Raw genomic sequence first — 17,392 nt, forward strand, 5'->3', positions numbered from 1 at the left:
ACAGCTGGGGATATAGATTTTTATTTGCTTGTTTGCACATACTTGTTTTATTTCTGAATAGATATTTATACTGACTGATCAGTGATTAATCTGAAACTAGTAATGTTTTTCATTCACTTTTGGCACTGTCCCAGTATGTCCTACTAAATTATTCTACAGCAAGTTATACTCTAATTCAAAATCCTAAAAGCACAGTATGAGTCAAAGAAGGTCTGATGGTTAAAACAAATACCTACTTTTATTTTCACAGTTGCTTCACATTTGTTTCAAAATGGAATGCCAACGAAAGATTGATCAGAATTGTGGCATGAGACATTTTACAGCTTACATTTAAGCAATAATGTCTATAGTCAACATTGTAATGATGTCAACATTTTCTCTCTCTCAATAAAACAGGTTCTAACGTCCAAGAGGATCGTGAGCGATGGCTGAATATATAATAGCTGCGATGTTTGCCTACAGAGTCACTACACTAGTAACTAACCTGAATATGAAAGGCTGTATATAAAAACAAATTTTATTCTATTGAGCTGGAGTATACAAGCAATAAACAGCTTTTGCAGTTGATTAAATGTTGAAGCAAAGTTAAGGCATTTAATCAACTGCAAAGCCCATTTAACATAAGTATACTCCAATACCATAGGTAGTATTGATATTATATATGAAGAGAAAATGTTCATTCAATATATCTCACAAAAACAATTTTCTTCCCAGAGGCCTGGGAGCTTAGATGTGCCAATCTTTGAAAGTCTTTCTAGTGATGCTGATTTGGGGTATATAGTTTACATGAATAATTAAATGGCCTCAGGCATAAACAACAAATAATACTAATCCTTAGTATTTACATAATGCTTTTCATCCATAGGTCTTTAAGTGCTTTAAAAGAGGGGAAAGATTTTCCCCATTTTAAAGATGAGGAAGACCGAGGCACAGAGAAATTAAGGCTTACTTTAAAAAAAAATGTCCACTAGCTTTGGTGCTCAATTGGATGGAGACACCTTTGGCCTACTTTTCAGATTTTTCAGAGCATCTGCAGCTTCCATGGAGGTCAAGTGAAGTTGTGGGTGCTCAGCATCTCCGAACACTAAGCCCTGGGTGCTGTCAATTTAGGGCACTTAAAAAAGGAGGCACTAAAAATGAATGAACGCTTGGGAATTTAGTTCTAAATTACTTGTTCAAAGAACACTGAGATAACTTTCCACAATTTCCTTTGTGTTCTTTGACTCTGCATGAGTCACTAATTACTACTCAGGCGTGTGTCTATAAATGGTTATGGGACAAATTTTGTCTCTGCTCCCATCCATGTAGCTAAAACAGTAAATTAGCTTTGCAACTACAGAGACCAATGCAAATCTGGTGTGGGACCGAGCAGAGGTTGGTTCCCCAAACTAGCAATTTATGTGCTGACATGGCTCTCCAACCTCTTTCCAGTCTAACTTCTATAAATGATAATTGTATGCTGGAGCACTTCTTCAGGGCAGGTACTGCTCACATGAAGTGACTTCTGGCTTTCTGGCCCTGTCTCCAGCTGGGGAGAGAAAAAAAGGGAATGAGGGGCCTACGATCTGCATGAGTACTCAGGAATGAGGAGCTTATTTATGAAGCAGAACCCTCGGGTCCCACTTACAACTAGCTCAGCTCTCCCTAAGATCAGTCCACAGCTCATTTATATAGTTGTATGAGGTTACCACATAAGGCGAATGGCAAAGAGCAGGCTCGTAGCATCAGTAAGAAACTGTGTATAATTGATGTGGGGAGAATTTCCAGAATCTGTAGGATATGCATGAGGCTGAAGTTGTTAGCTTCTTGTACAACAGCAATATTCTTTAAGTGCCACAACATTATGTAGGCCACAGCTTTTAAATATGTAAAAGACTAGGGAAAAATGGCATTCATTAGAAGCCACCTCTCTGTAAATAAATCCTGCTTTTAGATTTCTAAAAAATTGTCTTAATCACACAGAGTTTCACTCAAATTCCTAGCACTTTAACTGTCTTTAGAACCATCAGGAATGTGGTGTTAAAGTTATCTTAAACAGGAGTCAGTGATACAGACTACTTCACAATTTGTAGGTATAGTATTCTAGTTCTAAACACAGATTAAATGACACCATCAACTTGAAAATTAGTCATCTTTTTAAAAACAAGTTAAAAGTAGTTTTAGTATGAAACTTTTGTCCTTGAATCCTCCTGCCAATTTTTGTGGTTTTGCAATCATATTTTTCTAGAGTTTGAAAAGTTTCTTTGTGTGTGTGTGTGTGTGTGTGTGTGTGTGTGTGTGTGTGTGTGTGTGTGTGTGTAAGACAACAGGAGAAACTGGCAAATACAAAGTGATGTCAAATCCACAAAGTAAACAAGCCAAACAATTCTGTTTTCTTCTCTAATCTCTTTCAAGTGTAATACTCCAAAACATTACTGGTAATGCTAGTAGGCCAAAGTCTCATTTTTAAGATGATGGTGTCATTTTAAACAGGCTCACATTAAATATGAACTAATGTAGTGCTGTGGCTCAGATAAATCAGTAGACAGTATGGGCCTGATTCAAACCCTATTAAAGTCAACAAAAGCTTCCCACTGATTTTAATAGGGTTTGAATCAGGCCCTAATACAGTAGTAGATTCAGGTTACCGATTCATATTGCATAAATAACAAACTGTTGAATTTAAAAAGTACTCCTAAGCCAGTGAAATGCTGCCAGGATGATAACAAGACACTCCTACAAGTCATAACCCCCTTAGCCTGTGATAAACCCCAGGTACCAGAGGTTGGATTTCTTAGGGAGCGGATGGCAGAAGGACCTATTCATTTGTTTTTCTATTTACATGAAAATAGCCATAACCAAGACAGGGGCAGCACCACTAGGTGAACAATTTACCAGTAAATGCATTTGATGGAATTGTTTATATTTTTGTTCCTGAAAAATATACAGAATATATTGATTGTGTAGAACAGTGTTCATGCTGTGTGATTTGAAATGGGGTGAAGGTTACTTTCTGTTTTTTGCGGGGTGGAGGGGAGGGATGAGAGGGATCTGAGGAGATACTCTCCATGGAAATTTAAAAGTTAGCTCCATTGATAGCAATTCACTCTCCTTTCCATTTGGCAGTATAATTTAAGAAAGGGCTCCCAGGAGCCCCATCCAGCACTTCATTGGGGTTGGTCTTCTAAACAAAAACACTAGTATTTTTCTCCAAGACTTTTCTTTAGTGCAAGGATGCCTGGATGAAAGAGGGGCCAATGGAACACTCACTGTGCATCATAAATTTTGGGGGTCATCAAAGGTCACACTGGACCCTCCCAGAGTAAAATCCATCAGAGAGGAAAGTGGGCCCAGGAAACCAGCAAGACAGATTTTGCGCAGTTTTAGTGACTGCTGTGCTGAGGGGAAAGGGGTTTGGGGATGGTGGGAATAAAAAAAGTCCTCTTTCTCTGCCACCTGCTCTCCAGGTCCCCTTTATTCTTGGGCAGCATGTTTTCTTGAGTAGGTGTAATGGCACCTCCAGATGGGTCAACTGTCTGTGGGATTGCACCCAAGACCTTTACATCTAAACGGCTGAGCCTCTACGAGCTGAGTTAAAGGACCAGATATATTAGCACCAGGGCAGCAGAGGGGACAAAAATCTCTCATGTGGTCCAGCCACTAGAGGGGGACAGAGGCCCACATTGGGTTCATGTGGGTTACAAAGGCATGCGGCCACTGGCTACCCCGATTGCGATACTTCCCCCTCAGCAGAGAGGGTGTAGTGTGGAATGGCAGCTAATGACTTCTATTGGCTCAGGGTATTGTGCAGGCAGAGCCGGCTCCAGGCCCCAGCTTACCAAGCAGGTGCTTGGGGCGGCCACTCCGGAGAGGGGCGGCACGTCCAGCTGTTCGGCGGCAATTCGGCGGACGGTCCCTCACTCCCACTCGGAGCGAAGGACCTCCCGCCGAATTGCCGCCGCAGATCACGATCGCGGCTTTTTTGTTTGTTTGTTTGTTTGTTTGGCTGCTTGGAGCGGCCAAAACCCTGGAGCCAGCCCTGTGTGCAGGGTGAATGTCTCAGAGTTGCTGCTTTCTTCCACGCCCCCTTATCAATTTCCAGCCACTCCTGCTTTCATGTCTGTGGAGGTGATCCTCCAGCCCTAAGACATTTAGCATTACTCTCTCTTCACTTAAACATACAGAAGTAGGAGAGAGATGAAAGCAGAACAGGAAAAAGCAAACATGTCTAAAAAGAAAATACGCAGCCAGGAAACAGCAAAAAAGTGAGATTAGTGGAAAGTCTGCAATAGGCAGTTTACTTTTCTAAAAAGACCTTATCTTGTAACGAAAGGCAATATCAGAGTCTGGCAAGAGGATACCAAGGCCCATACGACTGTTGTTGAGCCCTATGGGCTTCTTTTCCACTAGTTCTATGTCAAAGTGAGCCAAGAATAAAATCAGAAACAGCTTCATTTCATTCATTGCAAAGAACCTGCCAGGACACATGCTGATTCCAGAGCCAAAAGGCATAAGAAAGTATTTCAGCTTTCTTCCCCCCTTGTAGAAGGTGGTTTTCTTCTTGCCATTCTCTATATAACGATCAAACTTATACACCTGAAAATAAAAGAGAGAGGGTGAAAATTAACGGAGCAGTTACATGAGCGGTTTCATTTGCAAGAGGGTGCCTCTAAAACCCTGAAGTAAGTTAAGAGCTAAGCCAAGGAACTGACAGCTTCCCCTTTTTAGTCTGTTCACTTAAAATGAGTTTTATGTACCCTCAAATTACCTCACTGCACATTAAGTGGCAGGGGCTGTTGTCTGGGTTGTTGGAAAAGGTGTGATGCCCCTTTAAGGGCTAGAGAGAGTGTTAATTGCTATGGCAGCTTCATAGCAGGTCAGCATGGGGACCCATTCCCACCAGGTGACTGGAAGAGAGAGGGGACTATTTATGTCCATGCCAGTGCAGGAAAAGCCTTCTTCTGTTCTAATTATGGGCATTTTGAGGCAGGGACAATGATCCTCAGGAAGAGGACAGTTTTTGTTTGTGAAGCATCCTATTCACCCAGGAGGCTAGATAAATTACTAGGAGAAAATTGATCTACTGCAACCCCCACATTCCCTCTCACGGTGTGGATAGTTCAGGAACTAGCCCTGATAACTTACTATCTGTTTTCTTGTCAGTCGAAGATAGTTTCCATCTGTCTCACTTGTTCACACCTGACTTTCAATGGCTTGCTATAGAAGATGTGTGCAAAGCAGGCCACATGTTAATAAGTGACCGTAGTAGGAAGCGTTTTTCTAGAGTAAGTACTCTAGAATTTACTCCAATAAGTTTAGCTAGTATCTTAGGTCCCATAAATTTAACACCTTTCTGAAGACCTTTAATATCAGGGTCATCGTTAAGGACTAACTTGAGTTTGTGAATGAAGGAGATGTGGCCATCCTAGCTCAGTCCATGGTGAATGAAACCACTTAAAAATAGTCATGTATGCTTTGAATGAAAATAACAAAACACTTGCTGCTTATGTTCACTCATTAGCACTTGGTCAGTTAGCATACATCTGCTATAGTGCAAGCTTTTGAAAGTTAGACTTGAACAAGCAATTCAGAAACCATCTCAGCTGATAGTAAAAAAATCATAGAAAGTTTACCAGGCAGGTTCCTGGTCAAGCCATACCATGGAGGAAATAGTGGATTGATTAGCTCTTTGCCAGAAAGACAAAAGACACTGCAATATATCAATTTTAAATAAAAATACAAACATAATAATACTGTACATTTTCTGATTGCCTGTTCTATATGTCCTACGGAAAAATAAAATGACTGTTTCCATAATGCTCTTGAACATCAGTAAAAAACAGTGGTAGAGAGGCCTAGTCTTCTGACTACCAGAACCCTGTTCTATCTATCAGATTAGAGGTTCTTAAACTGTGATCAGCAGGGCCTCCTGGCTGTCAGTAGACTATCTTGAGAAGCAAGCAGTGGAGGTGTATTGGGCTGGTCCATGAGAAGATCTGACTAGCATTTACTTAGGCTTTGAGGAGTGGGGAAAGAGGTCACCAACACACAGTTACACTTATGTAATATGATACCTAACCATAAGGTGTTAATTTCATCAGTGGCCTGAATTTAATATAAAAGTCTGCAGAGGTGAGTTTTTAATACTGAACTAATCCACAGAGCTACCTGTTTTCCCAGAAAACTTTTCCCACCCATTATATTCCCCAAATATATGATAAACCCAAGACTGTTCTTTAATAAAATTCAGTTTGCATCTCATATTCAATAGATGTGCACACTACAAATTCAAGAACACAACAGAAGTTATTTTTCCCCTTTTTGAGAGGGTCTCTGTGTTGAAATCAATGTACTCTGCAACGTACTGATAACTCATTCGCCATCAAAATGATAAAGTATATAAACTAAAACGAGACTGTGAAAGCTGAGCAGATTTGATATTGAGAAAATATCCTCCATCTATGCAAACATGGTATTGCATTCTGACAATTACTTAGTAAGGGAGACTTCAAGAAATGCTCAGCTACAAATTTTATACATAGAGTTTTCCTTTTTTGTATATGGACAGATAGTTGGTTTTTAATAAGAAATTAGATATTGTGTTCATAGCTGTAGCAGTACTTCCATTTATAATTTCTTCTTCTGGCCAGCCTTCAAACAGCCTCAATTATGTTGAGTGGCACCTTACACTTCAAAACGAGTCCCACTGACTTCAATAGGACTACTTGTAGAGTACAATACTATTCAATGTGAATAAGGACATCAGAATCTGGCTCTTTTCCTGCAACCTGATAAACGCGTTTTTATTCTTAAACTCGTTGTGTGTTTTATCCAAACAATCATCTTCTAAAAATGTGTAAACAAATCTAATTTCCCTTCTGAACCTGAACTATGATTTGGTATATATCTGCAACTGTCTTAACAAGTGTTTAAACGAGAAGGATCGATAAACAACCACTTGCTTAGAAAATGAGGGGGCAGGTGAGGAGAAATGATTTAGTTATAAACTGCCACCTCTGCAAGATGCAGTTGGCATTGACTGGTCTTGCTTTGTAAAATCTCACTTCCTATACAGCACACCGAACTAGCAACAACAATCCTTCAGTAAAATCTATGCAAGAGTATGACTATTCAATTTGCATGCAGGTGGTGAACTTCTGAAGTCGTATTAAGGCTGAGCCAGGGTGGATTAATTTCCAGTCTTTGATATTCATTAACTCTAGCTTCAGAAAAAAATATAAGGAGATGACACAATTACCCTCAGAGCTTCACTGCAGAGCAACAGCTTTACAATCTCAAGTTCACAACATCATACTAATTGACCAAAAAGGGGTGAATCCCTATGAAGAGAGGTGAAAAAGCATATGGCTCAAGTAAGACACTGCTATTATAGGGCTTTGGAGAGTCAATGATGCTTTGGGGGCACTTAGTTAAATGATCCACATTATTTGCTATTTAAAGCACCTTCTATTATTCAGCCCTTCTTGGGTATCAAATGATCCACTGCCAAACAAAACCCACATTTAGCCTAAAGTTTATGGTAGTCAATGTGCAATTGTCAATTCCTTTGAAAGCAGTAGCAGTCAGTCTCATCACCATATTTCTCTCTTCAGGCCATGAATCCTTTGACCTACAGGGCCCTAGAAAATACATTTGAAAGTAGGAAGATTTGTTCCACAAGAAGGAACAGCAGTAAAAAACTATCACCAAAAGCACGGCTGCTGCAATGTGCCTGAAGTATGATGAGTAGCACCAGCTGAATGTTTTACCTCAGGATCTTCATAGACCTCAGGGTCCATGTGCAAAATTTGAGGGTAAAGAGCGATCCAGTCTCCTTTCCTCAAACTGACTTCCTGATTTCCTCCAAGCTTGAGAATATAATCCTCTTGGCTGATCCGAATGTTCATGGAAGACGAGCACATTCGTAAACTCTCGTTTAAAGCACTCTCTGAATTTAAACAAAGAGGGAAGGAAAAGCATTAAAATATGGAAGATGATTGGAAGTTATACATGGCTACAGCTGCTGGATCGCTACAAGTTCAGTAGGGCAGGCTAAAAAAATCCCCAATCATGCTAGATACTACGAGGAGGTAACAAACTATCCCGGAGGGGTTGGGGGAAAAGCTGCAATTCTGAACCTTTAGATGTAATTCTCACTGATGGTTCTGAGGCATCTTGTAGGCTTTAGGCAGTAGTGAATTTTGGGTGGAAAGCCATTATTCAGGCATCATGCTGAAAACAACACAATCGAAAGAGATGAATGCTTTATGCATTTACATATATTTTGGAGTAAATACCAGTCAAAGCACTGAAAGGACTATTTAGCCTGCCTTTCAAAAGCTGTCGGTTGTAATAGAAGGACTGTGAGAAAAATCATTTAACTTGTTAATAATGTAGTAATTTTGAGGTATTTTGAGGCATTTTTTAATATCCAACAAGATATGCTGCCAAACTCTGATTTCGATTATTTTCAGAGTAAATGTAAACAATTTGCTTGGCAATTTTAAAAGAGAAAATTCTTTTATTGAATCATGAGAAAAAACATTCTTCTCAGTATTATGGCAAACAAGATTCCTAACATCATCATATCCTGGAAGGCTCCAGAAGCTGAATGTCCTTGCTTTCCCAGTGGCCTTCACCTTTTGCTCCTAGCACGACAGATTTTATGGCTAATTTCCGGCAATTTATCCTGGCAGTTTGAGGAGGAATTCCTTTGGGAATAATATGCATAATTTGCATAAATCATTCTGATAGCATGCATATCAGCATGTAGCTCCTGTCTAGTGCTGCATCTCTCACTTTGTAATCAAAACTGACTATTTTTCCACCAGCATTTATGGGTGCTGTAATATGCGACTTGATTCCTTCTAATCATCAGTGTGAAAAATAGCCTAAAATAGAGTTTCAGTTTCACATGATAATACATTTATGACCGTATTAATGCTCTGTATTATAAAATAAACCTCCTCTAAGTGTCTAGCGTGGCACCATAATCCCTGCACCCAAAGGTTAGTTTATTAGAGACAGTAGCTACACAGCATAGATACATCTGAAAAAGATAATAACAAACGTTCTTTCACTAAAAATTAAATCTGGTGTAGCATGCATAGCAAATAAAGCGGCCTTGGATGCTTTCTCGCAGGAGGTTTTTCCTTAAGCGTGCATTTGTCTAAAGAAATGAGGCTGCGGTCAGCTTTGTGTGGCCAGCGCTGTGATTCAATGTGACGCACAGTGAGTCTGTGCATATTCTTTTGGACTGCCTTCGTTACTATAATCAGGCAGAGTCAAATCGGCTTGTTGGTGACGAAGCCAGAAAAGAACTCTGGTTCCAGAATATGGCCTCTACTGCGGATAGCCACAAGGCACCTGACACGATAGATTTCAACTGGCAGCGCTCTGGCAACAAAACTTTACACGGTACAAAGAAAAGGTCCAGCCTCCACTCTTGTGCTGTCTCCATCCTTGGAAAAATGAAGCTGATAACACCACTTTAGTCTACAATATGAAAATGGTAGCTGACATATGCAGCAACACTGTTCACCCAAGAAATCAAATAAGGAGGAAAAAAAGAAAAGCAAAATAATTATGGACCTGCTGCTGTGAAATAGCAGGTTTACATTTAACATCATGAGCTACACGGTCACATCCTATTGGTTGACATTCTCCCAGGAAGCATGGCAGTCTGTGCTCATTGCAGTATCACAAATGACAATTGGGCAAGCATATCTTATGCAGAAGTTAATCACAATAATGGAGCACAAAGTGTGGCTTAGCGGTCAGATCGTAAATGACAAATCTGTTTTACCTTCCAGTACCAGTTATGTGTGGAAGGCGAGCTTGGCTCTAGCTCTGAGCGATCATGCCGATGATCATTAGATGACAAAAGTAATGAGTCACATTATGATCAACAAAGGAGAATGGAGCTTAGATGGGTTTGCAGTCTAACATTAAAAAATAGACACTCAGCCTTCCACAACCCCGTATGAATGCTGGAGTTATACATTGAGAAGAATGACAACTGCACAATAAAATTGCAGCCTTTACTTGCAGTTGTCATAGTTCAGCAGACACCAGCCAGTGCTACTGACAGACCAGCTGGGTAGCTTGGGAGGCCTTCCATTCTGCACCATGAGGTACAGTAAATTATCCAGCACGGTAGAGCAACATCTGTTTCTGTGCTAGTGCCGAACAAACAAGGCAATTTAAAGCATACCAAGGGATAACCAAGCAGCAAATGAACATGACCCTCATTTTTTTCCCTTCTTACACACACGAGATGCTAAACTTCATTGTACAAGCGCTACATAAAGGGGAAGCCAGGCTGTTAGTTGATAAGGTGTTGTCAGAGCGATTTTACATATTTTCTATAAAGAGAGAGACATCTCATAGTATTGTTATTCTTAGAACCCTCCCACTTCTGTCTTCATTTCTCTTATACCAAAGCTAGCACTCAGCTCTCAATTCATTCTAGATTTTTTTAAAAAAACTGTTTCAATATACTTATAAATATTCAGTCTTTAAACCTAATTTGCTATACTTAGTTCACATGCCTTCAAGCATTTGTCTTCCAATTTCCACTGAATAAATGCGTACTAATGAGAAATAGAGCAAGCTGCTGAGGCAAAGCTGGGTGACTTGAGCCTGGCCTGCCACCAGCTTGTGATAGGCAGGCAAATTGAGTTAAAATGAAAAGTCTTGTCAGCTGAAATACAACATGGTAGCCAAACAGCAAGCTGTCAATCATCCAGCCAAAACAAGGGACTGCAGGTAATAAAAGGTCATTGCGAATCATTAGTGCATTTGGCTTTCATATGCAAGTTAATTTTAATTAAACATGATCTCTATCTGTAAATGTTTTATAAAACTTATTGTGCATAATGGATTGTTAATTTTATACTAACATTTAGCAGGTAATAGGGCACTATAATTATTAGAGTGTATTATAGAAAAATAGCTATTGAGTATGCAAATATTTTTGGTGATAATTTACATCATGAATTATAGTGTGCCAACATAAATGATAATGTCTGAAACAAGTGTATCTGTGGCTTACTAAGAACTGAGCAGTACTGACCAGCACATACTAGGGAATATATTTATTTTTTCAAATGTCAGCAACATTTTTTCATGCTTAACACTTGCATTGCAGCTACTTAAAATTTTTCTACCTTTTCATATACATACAATTATTTTTCAAGCAGTTGTCCTTTAGAAACAAATATCTGGAATTCAGCAATGTCATGGGGCAAGAATACTTCACAATATGAATTAACGTAAAATTATAAAATAAACAAAATAAAGAAAACATGGCTGGAACAAAATGTGCGCTAAATACCATTATTGTTTACTATATATTAGAGCTCCATTGTGAGTCATAATGACTAATAATGTATGTTACTCTGCACATACAAATAAGCACATTCTGGTTCCTGGAGAAGTCAGGACAAAAAGGAAACTGTGCTGTTCCAGAAATAGCTGGGGGGGAAAAAAATCAGGCCTGTGATTTGGTGACAGGTCTTAGTTTTTATAGAAGTCTAAATGATGGATTCAGAAGTCAGTCAAGCCATACTGTTCCCTAGACCAGAAAATTTGACCACAACAAAGATGATGTTTCTTTTGACAGATCTTGACTATTCTTCTTCTCCAAACTATGAGGAATCAAAGGTCCTTATAGCTATAGTAAGACAAAACAGGGTTGCAGGAATCAGAACATTTAGAACAGGAAAAGAGTAACAAGCGTAAGATGACAAGGTGATACACATACAAGAATCCCACCCGGTCTATCTTACTCATGTCGGGACAGAGGGATGAATTCCCAATTCTGTATGCACTGGGTTAAAGGGTGAGATGAAAAGGGAAAAACTTGTTCTCAGATGCTATGGTTAGAATGCTTTAAATGTATAGATGGGGCTTGATCCTGCTTTCTTTATGTACTCAAAACTGTCAGTGTAGCAGCTGGGAATTTTGGGTGTGCAAGCAGTGCAGGATCAGCCCCACATTCTTCCCAATGTATTATTAGCCTAGAGTCACTTTTCATTAAAGCATTTATTTAATGCACCTAGCTGTAGGCGGATTTTTCTCTTTTTTTATTGTTTTGTGGGACTGTATCTGTTCCTTTATGACTAAAGTGAAAGAAGAACTGAAAGCTGGCTTCTGTTCATACAACATTCAGCTTCATCAGATCAGAAAATTTATCAAACTTGTTACAAAAATGTCCAAGGCAGAATCTGCTGCCCTCACTTCCACCCAAACATATAAATTGACTGGTACTAAGGTACTGGAAGGTTTCAAAGAACATCAGTTTGGATGATATATTTAATGTTTTTGAACTTTTTGCTTCAGATGGTTTTAGTGAGGTACTTAAATTGGTTTGATACTTAATGGCAGTGGGTGCAAATCATGAAATAGTTACTTTACAAAACTGTTTAATTTTTAAAAAGCTAAACATACAATAAGGACAGACGTTTTAAGTTCAGGATAAGGCCGTCTGGCCCAACATGCTTATCCTTTTCACATTTTCTTTCATTCAGTCTTCCTGTTTTTTCACCATACCACCCAGTCTCCTCTTCCAAACACACAATAAGTTGTCTTTTGACCTCATTTAAACTTTTTCATTCTTTCCCGGGTAACTTTTTCCATGCATCTATTAACCTTGGTATGACATAGCTCTACTCATGTTCCCAAACAACATAGATTACATGCTTGGAAAGTCATGTAGTTCATGGACATTCATTCAGAATAACATTGTCCATCTCCTCTACATCAAAAATGTTCTTTATCAATTTATAAAAGTAAATCTTCACCAACAGACTTCAGTGACTCTGTAATGAAGCCAACTTTCTAAGTTTATATACAGTTGGATGACCGTATCAGCCTGTACCAAAAAGGTGGGGAAAAAACAAACTCAGTTTTACATTTGTTCTATGATAATCAACTCAGTTTTAAGAAGTGAATGTAAGGGTTTGTGACACTTGCCAGATAAGACAGCCCTGGAGAACAGAGGCTTCTATTATTTGCAAAACAAGTACAGTGTGAGCAAAGAATGAAAACTCTTCCCATCTTTCTTTGCTAATGTGTCTCAGCACTAACCTGAAGGGATCTCTTCAAGGGGTGGAAAAGCAATTCAGGCACTGATCCAGTAGGGCAGTTAAGCACATGCTCAATTTCAAGCACACAAGTGGTTCCATTAACTTCAATAGAACTTCAGTCTCTATGTTCTCCTTCAGTGATTGTCCATGCTATAACCAACTGGTGACAATGGAGCCTTGTGTCAAAGGATATGGTAGACATTTTCAGTGGCCTAAGATCAGGTGCCTGACTGCCATTTGTCGCTCTGAAAATCAACCCCATTAGCTTTGTGCTGCAGGTGTTTGTGCATTAGGAAATGAACAGAGACCATCAACTCATTACAAAGGCCAATCCAGTCACTAAATGGAAACAATTTTCTATGTCTACTAACATGGTTCACATTTGAATCAGCGACCTAGAAAACTCTGTAATTTCTTACCTATCCCTTAAGATTCTCCATATTATTTCAAGGTTTTATTCATTTTTATTACTAAAAATATTGGATCTCATTGGCATCTCTACTTGTGTTTGGTTAGGAGTCACACATCTGAGGTTACTTTAAAACAAAACAAGCTTTTTTTTAAGATCTAAAAAGATAAAACTGGTTTTGGAAATAGTAAACTACATTTTGAGCACAAATTGATTTTCCTAACTACTTTTATTCCGTTCAGGAAAGGGTCTTTCTTGGCAATACACTACAGAAGTATCTGAAATGCATTAGCACTTCGGCAGATGCTCAGAATCAAACAACTTAATAGGCATATAAACTTTTTTCAAATAATTGCAAAGCTTCGATTTAGCCTTTTGCATACTTTGCATAGTTAATTACCTAGGCTTTAATGTTTACATGCAATGAGAGTATCTACAGCTATAAACTACATAATTTATAATTGATGTAAATGGGTGTTATTATGTCAATTAAGCAGCTGTGTCCTCCACCTTCTCAGTAAACAGAAATGAGTGATAAACTGAGTTTGCAGAAAGATACCCTCTTTTCTTCACAACAGATAAAAATAAATTACCTAGGTAGACCAGGTTGTCCAATTGTTCTCTGGTGAGGTGGATGGTATATCCAGGCCCTTTCTTTTGACCTGTTGACTGCAGCAAATGGTCAATTTCGTCACGCACCACTGCAAGAGCTTCTGGGTGCCGCAGAAGATAATACATGGCCCAGAATGTAGCTGGAATCGTGTTTCCCACAGAGGCCCACAGGAAGGCAAAATGATGTGCTGGGAGAAAATAAGTGAAAAGGAAGATTAATAGCGTTTATTACACTGATTAGATTTGCAGTGTGCTAATTAAAAGATGTTAGGACACAGACCCAGCCAAGGATCAGTGAATGCTAATGAGGACCAATAGGCTTCTGAAGTCTAATTTTCTGCTTAATGAGAATAGTTTGAAATGTAATGGGGGGGGGGGGGAAAGAAGAGAAGGGAAGTAAATGCTGCTCAGTTATAATCTCTCTCATTATCACCATTAAGTATCTTGTTTTACCACCTCAGCCAAAAAAAAAAAAAATCAATTATCATAGATGGTTGTTTCAGAGTAAAATATTTTATCATTAGCCAATTAGAAAGAACATAAAAAATTTCAAGGTCGCCATTTTGCCTTTTTATTTCAAAGGTCTATAGTAAATTATTTTATTTTAGACAAGCAATCATTCATAAGTTTCCTACCTGCTTTGTCATAATCTTGGAGCAGCTCATATTTCTCTAATGTATCTTTTCTGGCTTGGATCACTTCTGACCCTCCCATCCATTTTGCCATGTTCCGAAGTAAAAAATGATGTATAAGCTCCTTCCGAATCTTCTTGGTAACTCCTAGCAACTCAATTGGTATGTTTGCAACTAAATAGGGAAAGTTGGCATCAAACTTGGTAAATTTGTCTCTGATTTCACTAATAACATTGTGGCCATCTGCAGCAGGATCTCTTCCATATAGTGTTATAAAACTGGCTTCAAACATTAGAAAGCTGCAGAACTTGTACATTTTTTCTGTTTTCCAATCTGTTGCTTGTGAGCATTTCCATTCAAATATATGCTGGAGATTTTTCATCATGTGGTCAGAAATTATGTCCAAAGGCTTGCCTTGCAGATATTGGTAAATTCGATGCAGATTTTCGTTTAGGTTTGGGAAATTTGACAAAGAGGGATAGCCAAAAGTTCTTGATGCCATTTTATCAGCAAATTCATAAAATTCAAGTTGCTTGCTATTTCTGATCACATAAACATACTGGAATGGGTCCATGATAAAGGTAATATATCTACCTGAACAGAAGAAAAAGAACCACATATACAGATCAGTACTTTTGTGATACTACTACTATTATTAATAATATTCAATGTTAATTTAAGCCAGTGGTTCCCAAACTTGTTCCGCCGCTTGTGCAGGGAAAGCCCCTGGCGGGCCGGGCCGGTTTGTTTACCTGCCGTGTCCGCAGGTTCGGCCAATCGTGGCTCCCAGTGGCCGCAGTTCGCTGCTCCAGGCCAATGGGAGCTGCTGGAAGTGGCGGCCAGTATGTCCCTCAGTCCATGCCGCTTCCAGCAGCTCCCATTGGCCTGGAGCAGCGAACTGCGGCCACTGGGAGCCACGATTGGCCGAACCTGCGGACGGGGCAGGTAAACAAACCGGCCCAGCCCGGCCCGCCAGGGGCTTTCCCTGCACAAGCGGCGGAACAGGTTTGGGAATCACTGATTTAAGCCATTCCCCCCAAGCGTTTCAAGTGATAAGCACATAGAAATCTTCAAAAGTTAGTTGTAAAAAGAGAGAGAGAGAGAGAAATTACAATAATTAGTTTTTTAAAAAAGTCAGAGACTTTATTTTTGTAGTAGACTAGAATGAGGGAGGTCAAGTGTAGATCGAGCTATTGTTTTGACAACAGTAGAGGGTGACATAATCATGGTACTTTGGAGTCATATGAATCATTTACTAACTTGGCAAAACTCAAGAAAAATACAATATAGCTTTATTATGCTTTTCAAAAGCACTTTGAAAATTATACATCTTTAGATATCTTTTAATGGCAAAAAAGGAACAAGCAAATAGTTCCATATGAAAGGGCAATATATCAATAGCTTGAGAGGGGTTGAAGTGGGAAATATGCTAACATATCAGCATGCTGCTTTTCTTCAAGCAGAAGAGAATAAATTATGTGGACCAGGTTAGTCCCACCAACCAAGGCTTCAATTTTACAATGAGCTCTGCACACCTTCCGGCATATACTTGGTCCTGCCTCAGTGTAGTGGGCTGAACAAGATGGCTTCTGGACTAGATGACCTACATTTCTATGATTATATAGAGCCCACTGAAATCAATGGGGGTTACCATGAGCACAGGGGTCCATCTACATGAAAGTCTATTGTAGGATCAGGGCCCATGAGGTTTCCCATAGCCCAAAGAAAACATGACAACTAAAATACTTTTTCAGTCTTGTTTACTTCTTCCATGTTTTCCTGACTTTTTAAAATTTAACAGGATGATGCAGCTTTATTATAGTATCAACAAATTATAACCTGGTGATTTATTTAAAAAAAAAATAGTTTGCTGTGCAATATACCATCATTTTAAAACAATGGAAAAGTATTTTTGGAAGTATGCTATCCTATCTTGATTTTAAGCTAACCCCAAAGAAAGAGAACCCAATATTATCGCATCAGAATGCACTAACAACATACTCTATCACCCTTTCTTACATTCGTAATCAGAAGAGATAGTGCTGACCTGACAGCAACATTACAGAGAGAATTCACATTAATTTTTACTTCCTTTTAAAATGTTCCATTTATTTTTCTGTGTGAGATGTTTTTAGGGTTAATTTTGTAGCTTCTTTCCCCCGAAAGTCAATTACTAGTAAAGAGATTCTGGTAAGTCAAACTGCTGGTCATTTGTCAGGGATCAAAAAAAAATAATGCTCCCAAAATAAAATTAATTCTGAATTTACTATAGCTGGGCCCATGCTAAGTTTAAATTTACAGTAAAGGTTTGTGAGTCTTAACTTGTGCATATATTAGAAAAAAAAATTCATTAAAATGTACATATATTCAGTGAAATATCCACACTATAAAAGAAGAAAAGGAACAATCCTTACAAGATCTGAGGCCTAATTCTGCCCTGCTGAATGGGTGAAACTCCTTTTGACTTTAATGGGAGCTGCACATGTGTAATTGAGGACAGAATTTGGCTCTGTGTACATAAAGTAGCCACTATTTAAAAGTCAGCAATTATCCCTCGGTAACATCTAGTGGTATGTGAGAGTCCATAGTTATTTTCTGTTTTGACTGTGGATACATATACCATGGTGTGGTAATTATGAGTACATATTGGACTCTTATATTCCTGTTGGAAT

At 38.9% G+C, this 17,392-nt stretch overlaps 1 protein-coding gene across 1 annotated transcript in view; it reads right to left on the minus strand.

Moving 5' to 3' along the window:
* Nucleotides 1–213: 213 nt before the first annotated feature.
* LOC101932491 (cytochrome P450 7B1) overlaps nt 214–17,392 on the minus strand; it is a 198,541-nt gene continuing 181,362 nt past the window's right edge. The window contains exons 3-6 of the mRNA XM_005288096.4: nt 14,724–15,314; nt 14,070–14,276; nt 7,749–7,927; nt 214–4,575 (exon numbers count right to left, since the gene is read on the minus strand). Of these exons, the coding sequence (XP_005288153.2) occupies nt 4,285–4,575; nt 7,749–7,927; nt 14,070–14,276; nt 14,724–15,314 (1,268 nt within the window). The 3' untranslated portion in view covers nt 214–4,284. The remainder of the gene's footprint in view (nt 4,576–7,748; nt 7,928–14,069; nt 14,277–14,723; nt 15,315–17,392) is intronic.

Source organism: Chrysemys picta, chromosome 2 (genome assembly GCF_011386835.1).
Source record: "Chrysemys picta bellii isolate R12L10 chromosome 2, ASM1138683v2, whole genome shotgun sequence".
NCBI lineage: Eukaryota > Metazoa > Chordata > Testudines > Emydidae > Chrysemys > Chrysemys picta.